Source organism: Aulonocara stuartgranti (assembly GCF_965226115.1).
Source record: "Aulonocara stuartgranti genome assembly, chromosome: 23".
NCBI classification, from domain to species: domain Eukaryota; kingdom Metazoa; phylum Chordata; class Actinopteri; order Cichliformes; family Cichlidae; genus Aulonocara; species Aulonocara stuartgranti.
The window spans coordinates 2,176,449-2,201,666 of NC_138958.1; the positions used below are offsets into that span (position 1 = coordinate 2,176,449).

Genomic DNA, 25,218 nt, shown 5'->3' on the forward strand with positions numbered 1-25,218 from the left:
GAACCTTTCCAAAAAAATCATTAGCAATAAAACTCACAAAAACATTGAGTCCTACCAGAGAGAGCAGAAGGTACAGCACACTCCTCTGGTTGCTCAGCTCGGTTTCACTTTTGCTTTTCAGAGAATATACTGCAACAGTTACTGAGCTGAATCAGTCATACCGCCCAAACTATTTACTGATCTGCCTTCACACACATATGAACCTGAGTGGCATCTTATTCTTAATCCATTAGGTTTAATTTTATATCAGCCCACCGTTTGTAGCTATAACAGAGTGTACTTAGGGGGATGTTTCACTGTCCTTCCACAAGTGAATTTGTGAGGTCAGACACTGATGTTGGATGAAAAGGCCGGCTCGCAGTCTCCACTTGAATTCATCCGGGTGGTGTTCTGAGTTTTTCTACACCACACTTGTCCAGTCAGTCATGTTGGAGCAGAAAGGGACCATCCTGAAACTGTTCCCACAAATTTGTGAGTATGAAATCATCCAAAATATGTTGGTCTGCTGAAGCATAAGAGTTCCTTTTAATGGACCTAAGAGGCCAAGTGCAGTTCTTAAGAAACAGGCTCCCCACCCCCACCGAACTACGCTTGACACAATGCAGTCAGACAAGTAACGCTCTCCTGGCAACTGTCAAACTCCGACTCGTCCTTCAGATTTCCAGACGGAGAAGCGTGACTCGTCACTCCAGAGAACACATCGCGGCTCTAGAGTCCAGCATGGCTTCACCACTGCAATGCACTGAAGCTTTGCATTGCTCTTGGTGATGTAAGGCTTGGATGTAGCTGCGGAAACCCATTTCATTAAGCTCTCTATGGCCTGTTCTTGAGCTAATCTGAAGGCCACATGAAGTTTGGATGTCTATACGCCCCACCGAGCCTGCTCTGTGATTTTACGTGGCCTACCACTTTGTGGCTGAGTCATTCCCAGTCGCTTCCACTTTATTATTATAATACCACTAACTGTTGACTGGAATATTTAGTAGCAATAAAACACTTGCAGACTTCTCACAAATGTTTTCATGACACGAGTTATTGTCTCTGTAATATGATTCTTTGTTTTTCTGCTGACCACACGCATTAAAAAATCAGCACCCCGAAGACTTATCGAGGGACGTCAATTCAAGAGTTCATGCAATACTTCACAGTGCTTCACATCCAGCCGTGGTCATAGCAGACGAGGACACGAGTGCATCAATGTCGTTTTGCATTTGTGTGTGAGCGCATGTGGTTTCCTGCACAGGCCTGTGTTTCTTGTACCTGTTGTTAGTATTCCTGGCAGAAATGTTTACAAGATTGGATAAATTGTGTGATATTTATTTCCCATGATTACACTCTGATTAGAGCGAGCATGTAATTCCATCCCCCACAGATGAAGGTGAAAAATTGCCTGTTTACAGAAGTGTCTGTCTGGTTCTTCACACACTGGGCACAACTTATTTATTCGTACAGCCACTTTAAGAAGAAAGAGCTTATTAGGTCTTATGGTTGAGTTTTTTAATTGTAGAGTGTAAAACCCATATTTTGTAAATTTTAGCCATGCTAGTTGGAATAACTCTTGGTGTAACAGTGTTGATTTGTTAGAAGTGAAATATCTCAGCCTATTGACATGGATATGCATAAGATTTTCTGCCATTCATCACTGCAAAGTCTGCCTGATTTCTTAGTGTGTTTGCCTCTTGCATTAACAGAAGGTTCACATGTCTGGGCTGGAGTTAAATGCCTCAGTAAATCTTTGATAGATTGCCATGAAATTTGGCTCAGACATTTATGTGATCCTCAGGATGAACTGTAATTGCTTTGGTGGATCTTTCATTTTCATCCAGTCATCATCAGGTAAAAAATTGTAATATAATAATTTGGTCTGTAACAAAGATCAACAAAACAAATGAAATCAGCAGCTCTAGTTGAAATTCCTTTTAATCTTAATGCACCACTGTGCAAGTATAACATGACTTTTACCTGCCATGTTAGATTCAAGAATGAAGCTGTAAAAGTTATTAATAAATGATAAAAGTGATACTTCATTGAGTAATTATATTTAACAATTAAATTTGAATGAATGATATTTACTGATAATTAATTATGTCGTAATTTGATGAAATAATAAAAAGGAGGCTACACAGCAGTTTTTGTGAAAATGGTTCGATGTTTTTCCTTTTAGCTCGGTAAACCTGTACAGCAAGACTCAAAGCTCTGATTACCAGTTTTATCAGTGGTGAGAGAATTCAATGCGACCAAGGCAGGAGCAGTCAGTACGCTGACTCTAATTTTTTAATAATGGATTGCATTTACATAGTGCTTTTTGAGACCCTCAAAGTGCTTCACAATTCCACCATTCATTCATTCATTCATTCATTTGTCGTTGTCATCATCTATTGCACTTAAAGACACACCTGGTAGACCAAAGTGCTGTACAATATAAATATAGTAATACAATAGCAAAAACCAGACATAGCAATAAAATTAATTTAAAAAAACCGTCAGTCACCCACAGAGTTGTTGCATTCACACACTGGTGGAGGCAAACTACAGTTGTAGCCACAGCTGCCCTGTACTAAAAATAACCTATTAGTTGGCCAGTTAGTATTGTTGTCATTTAATTTTAAGAATTTAAAAAGACAAGTTTAGATTTTACCAAGAGAAAAGACACAAGGCAAAGGCTACATTGTGACAAAGTGGCACAGAAGGGAGGACCAATACACAAGAGAGGGAGAGATCATAAAACGCAGGTGATACAAATCGGGGCACAGCAGGTAATCGGAGCAGAGGGAAACACACAAGGGAGGAATCGTAGCTTCTAAAAAGACGAGATTAATAGATAAAAAGCAAAGTGCAGAAAAGGGCAAAAGGTGCAGAAAAAGGTTTGACAGTAATTAGACTCTTCATGACAGTAAATTCATCCATGAATTCAAAGTTGAATCATTAGATTTTCTCCTCATGTTTGCACACAAAGCAATACCACAGGAAGAGCACTCTGCACTGTGGTGCCCTCAGAGGCTCTCACACATCAGTGCATTTGCAGCCTGGGAGGAAATAAGTTGCTCTGCAGCTCATTTACACATTTTTATCCCACATTTGTCTCTCATAAGCACAGGAGACGTGTGAATACAACTCAAAACTGCACACAAAACCCAAAAATCTGAAAGTCATGAAGCGCTGCTTGTTTTGGTGATTCCACCGCCACGTTAAACACTTTCTGTTTAGCTTCCTGTTTTTGTCCTTAGAGTGACTGAAACTCTTCTTTGGCTCAATTTTAGGTCAGCGGTTGAGTTCTGTAAAGGTCATCACAGCTTCTTCCATCAGTGTTTTGCGAGTAAAGGTTCGACACTATATTAGGCCTGAACCTTTCTAATTGCACACAGCTGAGAGAGAATCGGTCTCTCCCTGTGTTGGACTCCTTTTCCTTCATAATTGTCTCCCTGTCAGTGTCAGGCAGACACCCAGTGCAGTTTAAATGTCAGAGCTGTTTGTCATAAGTGAATTATTAATGATGACATGCTGAAAAGCTATTTTCTTTACCACAAAACCATGCGCTGTCAAACCATATTCAGAAGGGAGAAGGCAGCGTTATTAAAATAGAACGTGATTCCTGGGAAATCCATACAAATGGCTTCTGTTTCACACGGTGCAGCAGTGTTTTCATTCAGGCTGGCTTGATGCTTTGCTTGAAACAACTGTCTGTGCTGCGTTTAGGACGGAGAGCTTCTCATTTAGTGAGAAAATGATGAACTGTTTCATTAATTCTCTCTCTCTCAGTTCGCTCTGTCTGTTTGGTTTGCAAAATACTGAAAGCTGACATTGATGATGACCATCAGAGAGATGGAAAGAGAACTTGAGTTTGAGCGATGTGTGACCTGTCAGCGGATGATGGTTTAGGAGTTTGACTAAATGTTGCTCTCGGGTGCAAAACAAGGAAACAGTGATGGGAAACCTTGTGAGTGAATCAAGGACAGGAAGGCACAAAAGTGGTTTGAACTCTTCTGATTAAATTTGATGCACTATTGTCTTGAAAGCTGTTCCCTGCTCAAAATGAGTGTCAGAGGGACGAGTACAGCTGAATGGTCTGCATATACACAATAACACTGTTACCTTACATAACAGAAATCTATTTCTCTGATTACTGTGGTAATCATTTTCTTCAGAAAAGGCAACCTTACAACATTCCTTTGCTTTTATAAGCCTGGATTCATTCTGGTGAAGAACGTTTTACCAACCACCCACCTATTCCCATTTTCAGTCTCTAATATCACTATAAAACATTTCAAAATAATCTACAAAAGCAAAAACACGCTTACACAACTGGTGTTTTGATGTCATAAATGCTCATAGTTACAGTTTAAACATAGTGACGTTTATCAGGTATGATGGTCGCACGATCAAAAGTTAAGAGACTAAAAGCAAACGTCTTTTAGACTCGCAGAAATGTCACACATAGTTGTGTATTTCACAAAACCTTGTCACTTCACCATTTTTGCAATTTAGCATATTTAATCAGATGATACCTCATTTACATCTTGAAAAATCCATCCATCTGCCTTATCTATCTTAAGCATTACCAAGCAGCCAGTGTGTCCTAAGTCTGCCCTGAGGCCTGCTGCTGGTGGGACATGCCCAAAACACCTCACCTGGGAGGTCCCCAGGAGGCATCCTGTATGGATGACTGAACCAGTTCAACTAGGTCCTTTTGATGTGAAGCAGCAGCATGCTCCTCCTGTATGACTGAGCTCCTCAAACTATTTCTAAGGCTCAGCCCAATTTTTGTCACTTAAATCAGTGAATAATGTGATTTCAGTATTGAACAAAATAATTTCTTTGACCCTCTGGGATTTTCCCTCACAAACATCTGTAGGGTTCCAACAGGTCATAAGAGAATGTCCAGACTGCTCTGAACTCATAGGAAGGCAATAATAACTCAAATAACCACACATTAGTCAAAGGCAAGCCTTTCTTAATGCACAACACGTCAGACCTTGTAGCAAATGAGCTGCAGCAGCAAAAGACACACCAGATGCCAGGAAACTGATGCTGCAGTTCACATGTGCTCACCAGAATTGGAACATGTAAGCATTATTTTTCCAGTCGTCCAACATTAACCTGCAAAGTAAAACAAGAGAATACCAAAAGACAAAAACACAGACAAGTTTAATTTAGCTTAACTTTATTAAAGACACACACGGGTCCATAGAAAATACACACACACACACAGAATACATTACACCAGATATAATAACAGAGACAGAGGAACAGGCACCTTTAAGACAGGAGTCGAGGGAAACACTGAAAGAATTAAAAGCACAAGAGGAAATAATGAGCTCAAAACAGAAACCGAAGCTCAATAAAACCAGAACTCAGATACTCAAATAAGTCAAGAGCCAAAGCCCAATATCACCACAATGGTAATGAAATCAAAACAGGAATGGAAAACATCTTCAACACACAAAAAACAAACAAAAACAATCACAAACGAGCTCAACGCTGAAAGAAAAAGGGATTGTTCACCTTCAGTAAAGTTGATCGATAAATAGGGGGTTTCCTTAAGTGAAGTCCTCAGCAGGGTAAGTTTCATGGTAGCATCTGTTTAAACTTGCTTATGCTAAATACTGGGAGAAGTGATAGGATGGGCATCACCAATATCTATACAAATGGGTGACAGTCAGTACTGTAGATGACCTGACCTGCTGATAAAGCAAAATCCATGAATATGGACACCGTTGGTACCTGTACCAAATTTGTCCACAAGCCTCAAATACAGTCTCGATCCAAAGTTTAAGACCACTTGAAAAATGGCAAAAAATCATATTTTGCATGTTTGGATCTTCACAAGGTTCCAAGTAGAGCTTCAACGTGCAACAAGAAGGAATGGGAGTGAGACAAAGCAGTTTGTGAGCGTGCAAATGATTGAAAACAACGCTTAAACTGAAACAGGCTGTTTTACAGCTGATCAGAAGCTTACGACCACACCTCCAAAAATCCCAATAACCCCCCAAAACAAAAAACAAAGTTCCAAACATGAAATCAGTAATTACCGTTATTGTTGATCACTTCAACAATTTGTTGCAGTGTGCTTGATGCAAGAGCTTCCACGAGGTGAGTGGGAACATTTCTCCGAGTGGTGAAGACAGTCGCACGAAGGGCATCTACTGTCTGGAACTGTTTTTTGTAAACTTCCCTTGCCATCCATCCTCAAAGGTTCTCAGTTGGATTTAGATCAGGGGAACACACAGGATGGTCCGACAGAGTGATGTTATTATCCTGGAAGAAGTCCCTTGTCCTGCGGGCATCGTTACCCCACAGATGAGGGCCCTCAGTCAGGAGGGATGCTCTCTGCAACATCTGGACATAGCCAGCAGCCGTTTGACACCCCTGCACCTCCTGAAGCTCCATTGTTCCACTGAAGGAAAAAGCACTCCAGACCATTATGGCGCCCCCTCCACTGTGGAGCGTAGAAAACATCTCAGGTGGGATCTGCCTGTCATCCCAGTAACGTTGGAAACCATCAGGACCATCAATGTTACATTTTTTCTCATCAGAGAATAAAACCTTCCACCTTTCAATGTCCCATGTTTGGCGCTCAAAGTCCAGACGCTCGGTTCTGTGGCATTCAGAGAGACGAGGCCTTTGAGGACGAGTTTTGTTTTTGAAGCCCTTCAGTCTCAGATGCCGTCTGATGGTTATGGGGCTGCAGTCGGCACCAGTAACGGCTTTAATTTGGGTCGAGGATCGTCCAGTGTCTCGACTGACAGCGTATTGGATCCACCAGCTCAGTGCTGGGGAAATTTTGGGGGATCTTCCGATTTACTTTTTTTGTTCCATAACCCTCAGGATCATTTAAGAAATTCCAAATGACCGTCTTACTGCGCCCGCCTCAGCAGAGACGGCGTGCTGCGAGAGACTGCTTATGCAGCCGACCACGTTCAAAAAGGAAAGGTGTTTTGCCATCAGCGCGTCAGACCACCTGACAGAAAATGACAATAAATCCACATTTTTGCACAGATTTCTGCACATTGCTTTTCAAGGCATGTGGTCCTAAACGTTTGATAGGCTATAAAACAGCCTGTTTCAGTATAGGATGTTCAAACAAATGCTTTGTCTCACTCCCATTTCTTCTTGCTTAATGTTGAAGCTCTACTTGGAACCTTGTCAAGATCCAACCAAAATATGATTTTTTTATTTATTTATTTTTTTTTGCCATTTTTAAGTGGTCTTGAACTTTTGATCGGGTCTATATTTAGCAAATATTTCAGTTTGGGTAAAAGTCAAAGAAGGGCATAAACAAAACAATATTCCTGTTTTGTGATTAAATACCAAAATGAAGGTGTTGCCACAGAAATCTGCCTGCACTCTGTGCTCCCATTTTTTTTCAGTGCTGCGGTTGCTGCAATAGATGTTTGATGCCCTGCTTTGCTGCAGCTAAACGTCCTGAGGGAACTTTGAAATATGGCCACCGGTACTCCTGTCCAATGCCACGTGACATCAGCATGCTTGCCCACGTGCTGTTGATTCAGATTCAGCACAGTGAACAACTTCATGATGGGGTCCAAATACAGATGGCTTGCCAGCACCTTCAAAATTCAACATTTATTATTTGTTTAATAATTAATGATCTACAGCGTGCAGATAACTAACTTACCAGAAGCAATATCTTAAATTGATGTTTAAGGCTTTTTGCTGCTGGAGTTTTACTGTCAGTTCACACTTTTACTGGTTAGTGCACTCTATCTGTCACGACTGCTTTTCCAGAAAATAAAACAGAAATCTGCCAGAGGAGCATGAAGCTAAACCCCGAGTTACTCAGAAGTGTCTGAGCATTGATTGAAGGAATGCATGATGTATTGATCCAGAATAAACTGCTATCAGCTTCTGTCAAAATAAAGTGCCTCCCATGAATTGTTAATATCTTTACACGAAATGATGTGAGATTATCATTTTAAGTGGATTTACTGTCTCTTCGTCTTGTTTAAAAACCTATTTCCAGAATGAATTTATTTTTCATAGCGGCTGGTGGGCTTGTATTACTGCTCTGTGATATTGAAACCCTTTAGTGCAGGAAGCAATGCAACCTGTCAACCAGTTCCATCAACCTATCAACGGGTATGAACTTGCACAGAGACAAATAAAACACGCTCATGTAATTAAGTTTGGTTGGAGTGAGCGTCCCTGTTGACTGTCAGGTTGCAAAAAAATCGTATTAAATAATTTATTCCAGACACAACTGCATGAACTCCACGTTTAGAAAACAGCAAAATATAGATTTTAACTTGTGTTTTCCAAAGTTTTTATTGTTGTAATAAGGTATAATGATGCTTCATGTTTCTCTATTTTATCTATGTCTACAATTAGATCCATAACTTTTTGGACAAAGGCAAAAAAATTTTTACGTTTTTGTCCCTCTACAGTAGATTTTGAATCAGTCAGTCAATGTGGAATTTAAGTGTAGACGTTTCTCTTTAATTTAAGGGGTTTAACACATTGTCAGAGGCTACCATAAAATTAAATATAAGGATTTTTTTAAATAGTTGGCAGCCAATGACTGTATGATGTCTAGAAGTTATGGACATCAAAGACTAAGTTTCTTTTTGTCCTCAGTGACTGAAACGCTGCTCTTCTGGGTTAAAATCAGACGACTGGCATGACAGTTGAAGAAAATCCCACTCATTTGCCTCGAGAAACTCCTGCAGTATCCTTTGGTTCATTATCTATTTGCAGAATGAAACGCTGTCTGATCAGTTTTGCAGCATTTGGCTGAATCATCAGTAAATACCAGTGGCCCCGTTCCACTGGCTGCCGTACATTTCCATGCCATAACATTACCTCCATCAAGGTCTCCATAGTTTCCTCTCCTTCTCATCATTCTGATACAAATTCATCTTTGTTTCATCTGCTTTTAGACGTTTTCTGTCAAAGTGGCACCTTGTCGTAAACCCTCTGTCTGTCCGTTCATGAAGGCGTCTCTCGAGGTTAGCGCTTGACAGCGGCACACCGACCTCCTCGAACATTTTCTTGACTTGATTGGATACTTTCAAGGGTTTTTTCTTGATTAACCCTTTAAAGCCCAGTGTATCGTATTTGATGTGTTTTTGTGACTTTGCTTTACCCTCAATGATATAAATTGCATGACACGTTTTTAATGACTAAAATGCAAAAATATTGCTTATGTAACAAATGTGATGCAAATTAAAATCCTATGCAGATTAAAATTTGATATATATTGTCTAAAGGTTCAACAAACACTCCAGTATCACAAAATTTAAGATTTCTTGCAGTTATTTTATGGTCCAGGTTTTAAAAGGTTAAGGAAAGAATTCTGTGATCATCCACTTTAGTTGTCTTATGTGCTCTTTCAGACCTTTTGACCGCTGCATTAACCCTTGTAAACTTTTTGCTGTGCCTCTGATGGATTTATTTTTCAGCCTAGTGTTGGTCTTCCTCACTTGCACTGAGATGCCTGGAATCAGCTCCAGCTCTTTTTGTCATTTGTCATGAAGTAACAAGGGAGCCTCGTCCGGCTATTAAATTGCTTGTCAGTCAATTGTCCAATTACTTCTGAGTCTTTGCAAATGGAGGACTAAAAATGTGTCGTCGCCATTGGAACGCCAGTGTGTTTGACACTGCAGCTGTCACACGTGTCTTTGAACATTAAAGTGACCCTGAGGGGGGATGAATGTGAGCCCTGTCACAGACCTCGAATTCACTCCCTGCTATTCATTCAACGCTTTAGATTTAAATATCAAAGATGATTGTGATGTGCTCTGAGTTCAGTGCTGTTAGCTTATTGGAGCAAATAACGCCTTTGTAGTGCTGTGGGATTTCTTTCAGCCGCTGGTGCTTTCAAACCAAATAGACTTAGTAGGAGCCTTGGCTGTAAATGGCTTTTTCGGCCCATGTTTTGAGATTACAATTCAGTGTCGGGCTGGCTAGTATGTGGTCAGCATCAATATTCACGCATTAGCTTTTGTTTGAGGCAAGTATACAGCAGAATCAGGCCAAACCTGTGTGTGTGTATATGAGAGATATTTATCACATCCAGTTCCTCACAAAACTAGAGAGTGCTCAGTTGTTGCAGCAGCATGACTTATGTTGCTCCAGGAGGGACTATTTCTAACAAATGGGGTGAAGGATGCTGGGTAAGCAAACTGAATCATCATCAATATCCACCTGAGGTGCAAAAACTGTGATTTCAGCGTCATGACTGTGACCCCTACTGGAGCTCTAGAGAACTGGAGACTGTACAGTCAGACTCATGCATGCATTCATGAGACAAATGGATCGTGTGCTGCCTGTGAAGTGAACATTTGTCATTAAAGGGGTTTCTGAATCATTCTGAAGGCATTCACAAGAGAGGAGCGATAATTAAAATAGATTTTTCACATGTAGATAAAATGCAAACAAGAAGCTGAGAGATCACACATTTGGAGCTCTTGTCAGGTTTAATATGACACCTTGAAACCCCTCCGCATAGTTAACCACTGATGAAGACGAGCAGTGATGGAGTCTACAAACACACAGAACTGATGAATCATCGTTCCGTATTTTTCATCTCAAGCCAAAGTTTCAATTTATCCTGTGTGTTAAATTAGCGTCGTGCATCCCACCAGAGAGCCTTCATGATCCACGGTCTTTGTGATTCACTGCAGCCTCAGTCAAGCTTGTCTGCACAGTATGTTTTCCAGACCAGAGCAGCTGCCACTTAAGAAGGGATTAGGTAATGATGTGGGGATGTACTTTCATGTGGAGTAAAAAATCAAGACTACGAGATCTGCAGCTGCTCCCCCCAGTTTGTCTAATCAGAGTGATTCAAACACAGTTATCACATGGCCTAATTTTCACTGCAGCTTTTCCTTTCCTTTCCCTCCATCACTCATGCACATTGCATAAAAACCTATACTTAGGCCTCAGTGGTGCACCACCTTCCACCAGCCTACAGGCCATCTGCTGATAACCAGCCTGCTCTTGCGCACCTCTGTGGTAAATTTACAGCTGCCTGTTGACAGTATTGATCTGTGGAGCTGCCGCTTTGATAATAAACACTCTTTTCATTCACTGTAATTTTATGTTTGGTGGATATATGGATAAGCACACGGTTTAATTTAAAAGGTAAATGGTCGCAGCGCTGAACAGTCACTGCAAATTTTTTTATTTATAGATTTTCTTTATTTGTTCAGCACCTGCTTCTTTTTCACTAAATTCCAGCAGGATTTTTTTTTTATTTAGGGTTTTTATTTATTTACACCAACAAATATCTCTAAAGCCTTGTTGTGTAAAACAAACAGACTAATGTGTTCTGAATAAATGACATTTTATAGTTCTTGTTCTGCGATTCCTCTAAAGAAACATGGCTTCTGTATCCATTTGGATAATTTGTCTTTCAGAGAAAAGGCTCATATTGCTAACGGTGCATGATTAAAGTAAATCGCATTTACATTTCTATAACCAACAGCAGGTTTAGATAGTTTAGTTAATTACATGTAAATTAATAATGACTAAATACAATAAAATATTAATTAAATCGATCAGTTTATTTTAGATTACATAAACTCTTTAGACATTGCCGATCATAACGTGTTTTCTTTATTTCTTTCTTTAATGTCCCTTGGGAGGGTAGGACAAGACTTTGTCCAATTTTCATTGCATATTATTGGATTAAAAAAGCCCTCTTGCCAACTATTGGCTGCAACTCCATTCAAATAACAGAAAAATGGGGATGTGGGGGAAAGTTCTGCTTTCACAAGGAATTATATAAGGTCATTTTTTGGTTTATTGGATATTGGACAAGGCACCGGGGATGATTTAAATAGAAATCTTAAACTCTAAAAGCCTCGTCAGCAAAGTAAACCTCCTTAAATTTGGTTAAAGATAATGACCAGATTATCCACACAGCCGTGCAGCACATTTATTCCTAAATGTCACCCTGTCCTGCTGACTTTCTGTCCATTTTTACTGTGGTGCAAACCCCCCCTCCCCCCATCCCTTTTTTAAAATGATCCAAACAGACTGAAATTCAGTTTAACCCTATAATGCCCTTTATGTCATATTGTATCATATTTGATACACGAGTTTCTGAAACCTCTATCTCATCAACATAATCAATACTTGCCATAATTAATGTATAATAAAAATATATCATTCACAACATGATATAGAAAAAAATTGTGGAGTTTGTTACAAGAGTTAATGAACATCTCAGTTCCAAAAAATCTGAATTTTCTAGCTGTTTCTTTTAAAGGTTGAGTCTTAAAACATTATGTTCTATTAAATAATGTAGTTCCCGTGTTTGCCACTAGATGGCGGTTGCTGCCCAGCTATCTTGTTTTCCAGCAGAGCTTTTGACTTTATCCAAAGGAAAAGTTACGCAACATGCAACAGCTTTTAGTATTCATGGAGCAGCTTGGTAATATTAGGACACATATGCATGGGGATTTTAACATTGTCTTTTATTAGATATGTTAGACATGAGCCTAAAATGTCACCTGCATTTCATTTGAGGGCTTCACTTATGGATGGAAACAGTTTGATGAACCTACAGTGACTTTGAGTTTTCCTTGGACAATTTGTTCTCCAGTTTGCAGCATAATGATGCCCTCCAAAAATACATTATTCATGTAGATTGTACAGTTTTACACCTTTTCCTTGTCATCACAGCAAACATTGTACGACATTGCTTCATATTAGTGGAAATGCTAAAGACTACTCATAGTTGTATTCAAATTTGCTATAAAATGTGTTGACATGTGTAGGATTAATCCCACACGGGCTTCAAAAATGTATATTGTATGATGTGAATATTACATTATGATTCAGGCAGCGCTGGTGTCAAACACTGCATTGCGGGGCTTTTATTTGAACTTTCTTTGGTTTTTAAAATGTGCATAAAGCTTTTCTGAATGAATCAATCACCATAAGAGATTCAGTGCATGTGACAGCAGACATCTACTGGAAACAGCAGCTTTCAACTAGTGTCTAAAAACACCTAAAACATGCTTCCCAACTGTTGCTTCTACCACTCGAAACTCGCAGTACATGTGGAAACCAGGTTAACAGCACGCCTAGGCAGTCGACGCATCGAACATAACTCTGCTCCCTGTGGGGAATGATGATTTATGTGGGCTGTTCCATAAAATCTAGGGTTGCAACAACAGATTTGCTGGGCTGAGAATAGGGGGCATGTCAGTTCAGTTGCTAGGAAACAAGTGGAGGAATACAACAGTGGAAGGCAGAAATCTTGGCTGGAGAAAGAGGGGGAGAGAGGTTAAGACAGCTGCAGAGATAGAGGTGGGTAAGAGAGAAAGAAAGAAGAATGTGCCACGGGGTAAATGTGTTTCATCATCTTTCCTCTGGGCGCTGAACGAGGCCCGGAAAGAAAGCAGCAGTGCTGCTGTTTCCATTGTGTGTTGTTACAGATGGATGACTACTGATCTTCCGAACCCACTTTTAATTATTCCTGTTTCCATCATTAAAAACAAACTCTTCCCAATGTGAAGCCCAGACGTTCAAATGATGGTTCCTCTACTGCTCATGCTTAACACACAGCCAGCTACACACACAGGTCCTCTCATGTTTCAGCCATTACCATCTCAATGAAGCTAAATATAGTCCAGTCCCCTGGTCCCTTCATCTCAACACATCAATAGGTTGGGCTTTGTCGCCTGTTGGTCCGTCTGTGTTTGACCCGAGCTTTTGGGCTCTGGGCGATAACACGCTGACCCAGCACAGCTGTTATTCTTGGGAAACTTCACGTGTGGTTTTTGGAGATTTGAGTGTTTGATATTGAAGCTGCTGAACGAGAACACTTTTGACACTTTTAGCATTAAAGTCTTGTACTCAGAAATATAATATCATTAACCCCACACAGCTGCTGTGCTGCATGTGAAACTGAAAACTCTCAGAAATCATACTTGGCAGTACAGTCATATTTATATCAATTAGCTTGTTTTGTGTTTTCTGCAGTTAATTCCAAAACTGTGTGTTATCATTTTGTTATGGTCTCGTATACGTGATGGTCCATCGTGTCCAGGACTGCATGTTGCAACGATGACACAGAGAAACAGTTTAATCAGCTGGTGATAACACAATAAACCTCAGCTTTCTCAATGTTTTCGCATATTTAATATCATTTATTGCCACAGGCAAACACACTGCTGTGTACATAATGTAAAGTACTTTGTAGGTTTTCTACTGTATCAACGTTGATCCTCTTGGAGGGGAGATTCATCGTGTAACTCGGCTCACCTGAGACTAAAAGCTGGTCCATGCTTGTCTCTTCCACAGCACAGATGAAACGCATCCACTCGCTGCTTGCATTGCTGATGCTGCAGACGCCCTCACTTCACTATTTTTTGCGTTAGTTTAATCAGAATATGTTGCATCTAATTGACTTAAATCTTGCGTGCACCCCCAGTTTGTTCGAGTTTTACTTGGGCTCGTGTGATTAGAAGAAGGGAAAGGTTTATAATTATTGGTTCTGTTTGTTTTCTTACTCTAAAGTGCAGAAACAAGTTTACACCAGTACAAGAGGAGGCTGTGGTGGGGAAAAGGGGAAAATTTTAATCAGCCGGTATTCTTTGGAGACATACGCTGAGAGGGAGAGAGCAGTAGCTCCAAATAAATGAAGACAATATCTGACCGTGTTAGAGCGCCAAACAAAGAGTAAAGAGGGATTCATGGCTCTGTGGTCATTAATTTGAAATTAAATGTGATGTTGTGCTGCCTCACTCAGCTAATGTTGAATATATATGGTATTTTTACAAGGAGGCTGCTGTCCACTGTGTGGAGGCGTCCAAGTTTTACTTCAGGCGCCCAAGTTTTACTTGGGCGACCGTGGTTCAGAGAGTTGGGAAGCTCATCTGTAACTGGAAGGTTGCCGGTTCAATCCCCCCAGCTCTCTCTGCCCTGGTCGTCGTGTCCTTGGGCAAGGCACTTTACCCTACCGCCTACTGGTGTTGGCCAGAGGGGCCGATGGCGCGATATGGCAGCCTCGCTTCTGTCCCAGGGCAGCTGTGCCTGCACCAGTGTGTGAATGTGAGAGTGAATGAATAGTGGCCTAGAAAAGCGCTATATAAATGCAATCCATTATTCTGTGACCACAATGCAGAAAACGACCGTTGTTTGATCAAACAGCAACAGATTGTTTGCTTTTTTTTTGGCGCAGCTCCTTCTCCATGTTCTGTGCACCCAACTGTTAAAATAAGTTTGAGTTCCTGCAGCACCTTCAGGTGTGAGCACCTCTATAAAAGCTGAGGATTTTGCAGTTTGCTGGTCTGGAGCATTCAGGTCCCAGCATCTCTCCCCAAGGTCAGACTGTTCAATACTCAACGAAATAAAAAAGAGCTCCATGTCAGACTCAGCCCTCAATGAACATGATAAATGTTAAAATTCACGACAGTACGATTAGAAAAAGACTTAAGAAGTTGAAAACGTCTTCTCTCTATAAAGAACATGACAGCATGGCTTAGCTTTGCAAATTTGTTCTTGAAAAACACCACAAAAGAGGTTTGGCCATAATGTGCAGCAACCAAACACTTCATACCACCTGTCAAGCACGTGGTGGAGGGGTGATGACAGGACTCACAGGACTGGGACACTTAAATGCACTGAGTTGACCATAAACTCCTCTGAATACAAACGTATTTTAGAATCTGCAGACATTTGTGCAACAGATAACGCTTGGGCAAAGTTGGGGAACAGGTGAACGGTCATAAGTCTAGATCTACACTCCCTCTAAGCCGGTGGCAGGACGTTAAATATATAAACTAATAGCTAAAATTCCTCCACAACAATCTAAGCGATAAAGTCGTATCGTAAATAATTACTTCGTTGATCCTTCAAAAGTCATTCTACAAGAATCATAGGGTGTGCTTAGTTTTTGCAGGACTACCTTAAGCCCAGTGACATGACTGCAGGCTTGCATAGCCCAAAAAGGCTCAGCAGAAGGTATTTCTGTGTATAGTTTGAATTATTAATTACAGCAAAAGCTGGAACAGATCCATTTAAAAGTTCACATAATGTTAGGCAGTTTGCAAATTTCATTTTCAAGCAAATTGCAAGCAGCTACAGCGATACATCTTTTGTAGTGTGTGTGTGTGTGTGTGTGTGTGTGTGTGTGTGTGTGTGTGTGTGTGTGTGTGTGTGTGTGTTTTGCTGGCATGCCCCCGTGACATTTTCATGCTCTGTAACAAACAGCAGGACTACTATAAAGATTTAAAGCACTGAAACGAGCTGATGACGTGTGAGGTGTCATGGCGCTGATGCCTTAATGTGTGACTGCAGGAAGAACAGCTGTGCTATTGTGGTATCTAAACGTTTCTCAAATTTGGCCCAGCCGATATGAATAAGGCCACTTTTGTTTGCATCCCAGGATGTATGATGCTGCATGTGACATCATCATGCAGGGGTTCGCCTAGAGCGGCGAAACCTCCCGAGCAAACTTTATCTCTTCAAAGACCCAAGGCTGTTATGTTCAATCATAGCCGTTGAAAATACTTGGCTGTATGCTGTGGACTGAAGGTTCTGAGGTTTATAAAGGGAAGTGTCTACTTCCAGCAGTGTGATAATGGAGTGGCGTAATGGAGGAGACAAGAAAAACAATTATGAAACTCTGGTGACGTGTTATGATGGGATTGCCTGGGTGTGTTTTGGTCTGCTCTGTAATACCTGCACAATTAAAGCTCCTCCCCTGGCTGTCATCAGCTGCGCTCTCCACACTGATGAAACTGTGTTGACAACTCTGACTCACACTCAGATTCCTTATATTACGTTTCTGTCTCTCTCTGTCACACACACACACACACACACACACACACACACACACACAGTAAATAATGTGTGTTATCTACTGCATTAGCTTCCAGCACTTACACCGCTCCAATTAAAATACTTCTCATTTAAGCAGTGATTAATTCTTCGTTTCTTTTTTCCTCAGTAGAGTTCACATACTCCGCTGTGTTTTGCAATAAAGTGTAACTAAAGATGAAAAAATAGACACCTAAATAATAACCTAGATCATACAACTCATTTATAGGAGTCTAATTTACGAATGATGCACCTCTGCTGACTCCTAGTAAACAAATGGGACCAGGCCTTTCACATTAGACTCTTATTGACTGTCTATTAAATGTATTTTAAAACATTCTTCTGTTGCAAGGCTTTTATGAATCGATTAGCCCACCTTAGCCTGTTTATTTCTTTTCTGATCTGTTGTTGTTTATATGTTTGTTTGTTTTTTTGTTTTAAAATGTCTTTATGGATTTTTTTATTCTATGGAGCATCTCAAAGCTTTGTTAAGTAAACCTCTATTTAAACATGTTTTCTCTATGATTGTACTCTACTATCCTGCATTCAGCAGCAACTTTTTATTTACACCGTGTTGGTGCAGAGTTTTAATTCTTCAACAAGGTGCTGGAGACATTCCTCGGGGATTTTGGTCCATATTGACGATTCAGATTTGTGAGCTGCACGTCCGTGATGCAAATCTCTTGTTCCACAACATCCCACGGGGGTGTTCTAATGGATTGAAATCTGGTAACTATTCAAGAAACCAGTTTTAGATGATCTGAGCTTTGTGATGTGGTGTGTCATCAAAGATCGATATGCTGCGGTCATAAATGCTCAGCGTCAACACACAGATAGGCCGTGCCTTTTTAATTACGCTCGGTTGGTACTAAGAGGCTCAAAGTATGCTAAGAAAGCATTGCTCACAGCATTGGAGTAGAATAGAGATACAATTATGAGATATAGTTAATTGTTTTAATGGCGTTTGGATGGAAGCTTTCTGTAGTGTGCAGGGATGAGCCCTTATTGATCTGTAGCACCTTCCAGACGGCAGCAGATTGAAAAGATGGTGGCCAGCATGAGAAGAGTCCTCGATGATGTTCTGTAGACGTGCTCGAGTGAACGTAGCTGACTGTTGGTGGTCCAGCCATGCTGTCATGTTGTCTGCGATAAATTCTGACCCTACCATCTGGATGTTGCAGCAGAAATCGAGACTCATCAGAGTCTGACTGGGTGTGTCCTTCTGCTGCTGTAGCCCTTCTGCTTTAAGGCTTGATGTGCGTGCAGAGATGCTCTTCTGCATATCTTGGAGTGGTTACTGTTGCCTTCCTCAGAGCGGTCTGTCCATTCTCCTCTGACCTCCAACATCAACAAGGCGCCCAGAGAACTGGATCTTTACTTTCAGATCTGTAAACCCTGGAGATGGTTTTGAATATTTCGCCCAACCAACAACAACTGTGCCACATTCAAGGTCACTTTTCTTTTTCACCTTTCTTCCTCAGTGAGATCTTCTTCTCATTCAGTTTGATCTTCTGAAACGTGTCCAGATGTCTAAATGCACTGAGTTGCTGCCATGTGATTGGCTGATTGGACATTTGTGTTAATGACCAGCTGAACAGATGTATCTAATAAAGTGGCTACTATGTTCTATTTAGTGTTAAAGTTTTAACTTTGAGTTGAGAATCTGGAACATTTTATGCCCCAAAGTCTTCTTTGTGCTGCACTGGAGACCTTTTTCTTGTTACACGTTATGCTGTATTCATTTCTGTCTCATTTCTGTCTCATAATTCTGTTTTGAAGAGCACGTGTGAGCTTGATGTCCTTGCTGAGGTGGCACCATGACACTGAAGCTGTCCCAGCCTTCCCAGATATTTTTGCAGAGCACAGACAGTACTGCCTCATGAATGTGTCATCTTCTTACTTCTCTGCTCCAAGTCACCGTGGGACTGAGTTTTTAAAAAATCAGTCTATCAAAACCACAATCTTTGTCATTGTTTGTTGAGGAAAAGTTGTAAGGTAGGAAGTTAATCCTTGGGGAATTTTTCCTTTTTTAGATTCAGTTTATTTCTGCATTTGTACAGATGGATACTGTCTGGCTTAACTGGAGCACAGTATCATGAAATTAGTTCATGTTCATGACAGAAAGTGGGTTAAGCAACCTGAATTCAACACATGGGAGCTTTGTGGGAATACGTTGCTGAGCAATGACGGACTAAAAGTGTCAAATGAACATACGTGCATGCACACGTTTGTTCATACGTGTGCTCGGTGAGTAAGTTTCAAAACTGATAGGAGAAGAGAAACAATAATGTTCAGGTTTCAGATAGATGCCTGCCAGGTATCTCCGTTCACACTTCTATTTTTGAACCAAAATCTCTCATTCTGTGGCACCAAGTCCCATTACGGGAGCAGAGACTGTCAACCTGCTGCCATGTCCATGTTCCTGATGTAGATTTTCTGCAAGCTACACTCCTATAGACTTTCCAACATTAACAACACGTCTAAAATGCCAAAGTAGGTGCCTGTTGTCTAGAATATTTCCTTTCAGTAATACTGTTATCATGGTAAAGCGTAGGGGGGCAGGTTTGAATCTGCTTTTGTTAATACAGGAAGCAGGAAATTTGGCTTTTACAGATTATTAGTTAAGGTCTCCCATAAACTTCTAAATGAGCCTCTGGCATCCCTGTAAGAAAGATCATTAACGGATTTATGTAATTATTTGGGAAGCCAAAATCGACCCTAAGACTGTGTAGTGGTTTACACATTTGCCCAATGAGTGAAACAGCCCCGCTTTGATCCCGGGAGGAGACACAAATCCCTTTGGGGTTGCATCAGGAAGGGCGTCCGGCGTAAAAAATCTGCCAAGTCAAACATGCGGCGCTGCCTGCTGTGGCGACGCCTTGTGAATAAGGGAGCGGCCAAAAGTAGCTTTTATGAGACTCATTCGTAGCTGCAAAAGAAATTTAATGAAAATCATGAAAACATTTGAAAATCTTTGTACGCTTGGACACATGGACACCGAGTTCGTTTTGAGCTGGCGCATCTGATCAGGGCTTTGCCCACACACTTTATATTAAGCTGCATTTCAAATAATATTTAGAAGTGATGATATTTTATTATCAACGTTTTATTTTTTATTCCTAAACCTTTTACTGATAGATGTAATTACCACGTCCTCCAATATGATGTTTATTTCTCTTTTAACTTCTCCAATATCAAAATAATAATGATCAGAAAATCCCTCCTAGGACTGTTTACCCACAGTCTGGAAAAACTTGGATGATCCAACAGTGAATTTATGTAAATTGACAACTGTGTACTCGAAGAACCATTAAAACAGCCTTTATTACATAAAATGTACATTCATGACTGCAAATGGAAAGTGGACTGGTTCTTATATAGTGCTTCCTACTTTACTTGAGCACTCAAAGCGCTTTGTACCACATTCACCCATCACACCCATTCATACCCTGAGTGCTTTCTACTTAACATTCACACACATTAATTAACATTCACACACCAGGGGATGCATCAGAGATTACTTGGGGTTCAGTATCTTGCCTAAGGATACTTTGGCATGGGGACTGGAGCATCCGGGCATCGAACCACCAAAAGTAGCTTTTGATTTACAGCAACCCCAACTGCCAACTTGATAGCTGATTAGAAAAGATAAACACCAGCCAGATGGATTTTTCGAAATCCAGTCAGAATGCTCTCCAGCAGCTCAAAATCAATGAAATCAATCAAGACCCTCGTTCGTCTTTTGTCCAGAGAAGAAGATTTACTGTTCCTAGGTCAGCACCACCGACCACAAAACAGAAAATGAACCCCACCCAGACCTCGCTGTAGTTCTTGTAGTTTTGCATCATGCCTCATCAGAGCTAAAGGGACCGTTTCATCTGACTTGAGTCAACAAAGTAAGTTTACAGCTAAAAGTTTTTTTCATTAGAGAGAAACTGAACTGAAAGCAACATGTTAAACAAAGAAACTGTAACCTTTTGCTTGCTGTCTTTTCCAGGAAGGAGCCGTCACCCTTCCCTCTAATCATCCCTGCCGCTAACACCTAATTACCATAATTCACCCCTCACCTCTCAGCTAAGAAATCTGTGACTGCTGCTGCTGCACACTCCGGCAGAAACAATGTAATGGTATCACTCGCTTAGCGGTGCACAGAGGAAGTGGCAGAAGTAGCATTTTTATCAGACAATTAGTTGTTAGAGAGAAATAAAAAAATGGAGCGTAGCTGTTTTTTAATTTCTTTTTCCTCCCCGAATAGTTTTGGCTCATCACTCCGACGGACTGTTACGGGGAAATCCGAGGCGTCTCTTCAGCTTAAATGTCAGATATTTTTGCCTCTTGTGCGTTCTATTTTTAACGCCTATAATGTGTTGGAGCACTAATGACTTGGAAGCCACACACCATTGATCACTGCCTTCGTCATAGCACCATTACAAAAGCCGCATCAGTGCCGGTGTCGTGGTTAACTCTCCCCTGTGGTTCCTCTTTTCTTTGTCTTCTGTTTCCATCATCATCCGTTTACTCTCTCTCTCTCTGTCAGTTAGAAAAATTATCTGATGAAAGCCGGTGGATTTTATTTTTGCATTAACTCCCTCAATTGTGCCATTAGATAAAACCTTTTAAGGCTGAAGTTATACATATGAGTTCATATATTTTTGGGCAGGGACTGTTTAGAGTCTCATTACCAACCCGTCAAAGACGAGGCTGTGTTTATTTGGACATTTGTCCCTATGGTTACAAATCACTAATATGTCAATCCTCTTCTTGGTACTTTGACATTCTTGCCTGTCTGTGCCTATTTTAAAGCTGTAAAAAGCAGTTAACAAATATACATTTTTCAGTAATTTCCTAAATCCAGTGCATAGTGTAGTCTAAGTGGTTCGGGGCTATTTTCAGCTGTAAATTAATTAACATTTAGTGTGATAATGAGCAGCCTATTTAAAGCCCGCTGATGTGTGTGAGACTGATACATGCGGGATTTGCAAAGTAGAAGTGTCCGGCTTTTTTATGATGATGGAAATGTCATCCAGTGCAGTTGCTCATTATTTATTTATCTGTTTGTTTGTTTTTAACAAGGATTAACTTTATAAGCTGACTCTCATTATTGCTTGTTCCACATTAAGGTTTCGTGCGACTATATAAAGATTTTATTCCTTCATTCTGAAAACGTGTCATCATCCTCACACAGCAGCGTGACTCGCCCTCACTACGTGACTCGCAATAGTGGGTTTTGAACCCCGTAATTAGCCGAAGAAGCTCGCTGCTGTCCTCCTGAGTGTATTTAACAACAGGTGTTTACTCCTCGTCAGATCTGATGCGTGAGCAGCATCCGGGTTGCTCTCCCTGAGGTGTGAACCGAGCAGGGTGAACAACAAAAGTCAAAACAAATATGACAGCGTGGCCTCTGTTCAGATAGAAGCTGACCAGCCGACCTGTATAAGTGATCCGGTGAACATTGGGGTTTTTAAAAGGCTGTTGCGCACATTTTTACTGAAACCATTAATCCGTGTGTGTTATGACTTATGGCTATTTCAAATATTTACCTTTGGAATAAGTCGTTTACCTAATGCTTGATGTGTGGTTAGACATAATCTCTTGGAGATTGAGGCGAATAACTGTTTCCATTATATGCTGACATTATTTATTCCACCCGTGACTCGTGTTTTATCTGTCTTTCTTTCCTGTCAGCACCCGATTTGTTAACTATATTCACACCTCGCGAGCTGCATAGGTTGGACAGAGGTTATTAGTGTTGATCCTGTCGCATTAGGAGACACAGTTCACTCCTCCTGCTCTCACACTGCGGGGGAAAGAGGAGACGCTTCCTTTACCTACTGCCCTGCTGCAGACGAGGCGGGTTTTTCTTTCCCGTCTCAGAGACAGTCAGCTTATTTTGTTGGCATGGAAAATGTCAAAGTTCTTTTCCCTTCGTGCTCTTAACGCACGCTCTTGGTCGCTCTGCTGGTAGGTGGTCAGCAGAGAAGAGGAGACGGGAGATGTGCTCTGAATTAGTCAGTGGACTGTTGCTAGTTTATTTAAAAATCCATGGATCAACCTGCTCTTCTGCTTTTCGCGCAGGGGACTGAGGATGGCTGAAGACGTGACCTGTTGCAGCTTTTCTTTCAGATTTTAGTGCTTGGATGTAAAACGGAGCAAAATGAATCAGTTTTCTCGGTGTGGCGGATTGTTAAATGAAGACGAGTTGAATTACTTTTTGGGACTTGTGTGTTTTTGCGCAAAGCGACTTATTTGGGGAAATTGACTCGGGGTTTTGTCCGGGCTGCTTACTGGAGCGATTCTGTGATTTTTCTTTTCTAACTTTAAAAGCACCGGTCGCGGTGTTGTTACAAAAAACCCTGACGATGGTCTAAAACTGATCAGGATCTCGCCACCCCGCCGCTGTCACGCCGAGCGCGGTACCGCGCCCTGCTTTCTAGGAGAGTATAACCGCATTTTCTCCCCTTTCTCATCCCACCTCCCGTGTGGTTTGCTTTTAACAGAATGGCCCGTTTCGGAGACGACGTCCCGGGCTTGTTGAGTTCAGGGGATGGAGGGTCAGAGCGCATCCGGAACCGCGATGGCGCTGCCGTGTCTACAGGTGGTATATCTCCAGCTTTCAAGCAGACCAAAGCGCAGCGTGCCCGCACCATGGCCTTGTACAACCCTATTCCGGTCAGGGAGAACTGCTTCACCGTCAACAGGTCGCTCTTCATCTTCGGCGAGGACAACGTGGTCAGGAAGTACGCCAAGAAAATCACTGAGTGGCCATATCCTTTTCAGCTTCACGGTGAAAGCACACTCATCCAGTATCTGCACAGACTCGTGTAAATAAAGTACAGCGGTGAGTAAACTGTTATCCAATTGGTTAAAACAAATTAAGTTTATTTGTGGTTCTACAGTCTCAATACTTTCTCCTCATATTTCCACAAGTTGTGCCCAATTTCACAGAGGGCAGAAGTGCTTCAGTATGTTGCCCTCAGTTTCTCAGTGCAACAGAGACTCAAGTGTAAATTTCAGCACCATGGACAGCACACACGGGACAATATGTAAGAAATTAAGTCTTCACCACATAAACAGGCTCACCTGGTTCTTAGGGTGCAGTAAGGAAAAAAGAGGCAAAGAGCAGGATACAAAACAAGTTAGAATCAGACTTTTTTCAGACTCGTAGGCTTAATTTTGCTATTCTATATAACAAAAATACAAAATGACTGAAGTTCTCGATCAGATTGACAAAGATTATGGCTAAAGCAGCTTCTAGAGGGTGTTAGTGGGTGTCAATGGAAAGTGGATTAGAGGAACATGAAAGTTCATGTCTGTAAATCTTCTCTGTCAACAATAAGCCGTGACGGCCTGCTTTTTCCATCATATCCACTGCCTCAACTCAAACTCAAGCTGACTGTTCAGTTAACCCACAGAAAATCAATTCAGAGGTGCTTCCGTAACTCATTTGGTGTTTTTGGTCACTTTTTACATCTCGCTGTTTCTGAAAGAAACACTGTTATCAGCTTGTTGCTGCTGGCAACAACACACACACACACACACACACACACACACACACACACACACACACACACACACAAACTGTCCATTGGTGACATGTTTGTGCTTCTGCAGCACAGCTCACCAGGTGTCCTGGCCAGGTGTGGCCTCTTTACTGACTATTGTTCTGCTCCATTCAACAGCTTCCTGACTGACTAACTGGCCTACTGCTGATTTTAAAAAAACCCAGCAAATAGAATGAGTCCGCTTCTATTGTGGAGTATTGTGTCTATTGTTGTTTTCTCTGGGTTTGCCTCTTTATTGAGTTGATTAAATATAGAAGGAGATTTCAATCAACGCTCGGGGAGGAAAAGCATTATAGCGTGTGCGTTTATTATATTACAGCTTCCGAACCTGCAGGGGCTGGGTTATTACCAATATTGATACTATAACTGCACCGATGAGACACATTTTGTGTTCTGCAGCAAGGAATGAATTGTCTTTAAATAAAAATAAAGCGTGTGCTGTAGTGACCAAAAAGAAAAAAGCAATGATCCAGAATAACCTCCAGGTTAATGTGTCGCGGTGGAGGGAGTGTCTACTTACATATAATGAGCTCTACTGTATCTGATTAACAGACATTTACAGGAATTATATGTAATGATGTCTGATCGTTGTGTCATGTGCATTACAACCAGTCATTAGTCACTGACTCATACTATATTACACTGTTTACTAATATTGTTTTGAAGAGAGTGATGCTGAGCTGACTGATGCTGTGTTCTGGTCAACATCGTATGTGCCTGTTATGATCACTGTTCTGAGTATGAAGGTTCAGGCACAGCAAGAAAGCACAGATAATGCAGAAAGTGCAGTGAAATCTATGAACAAAGTGGTTTCAAAGGAAAGGTTTTACATTTTGGGAGATATTGATGCTTATTTCCTTTCTTCCAA

General features: G+C 41.1%; 1 protein-coding gene across 1 annotated transcript in view; it reads left to right on the forward strand.

Moving 5' to 3' along the window:
- LOC309700408 (uncharacterized protein) overlaps nucleotides 1–23,613 on the forward strand; it is a gene marked incomplete at its 3' end in the record, with an annotated part of 44,830 nt that extends 21,217 nt beyond the window's left edge. Inside the window, exon 4 of the mRNA XM_082523927.1 lies at nucleotides 23,286–23,613. Coding sequence (XP_082380053.1) covers nucleotides 23,286–23,613 — 328 coding nt within the window. The remainder of the gene's footprint in view (nucleotides 1–23,285) is intronic.
- Between the last annotated feature and the right edge of the window lie 1,605 nt (nucleotides 23,614–25,218).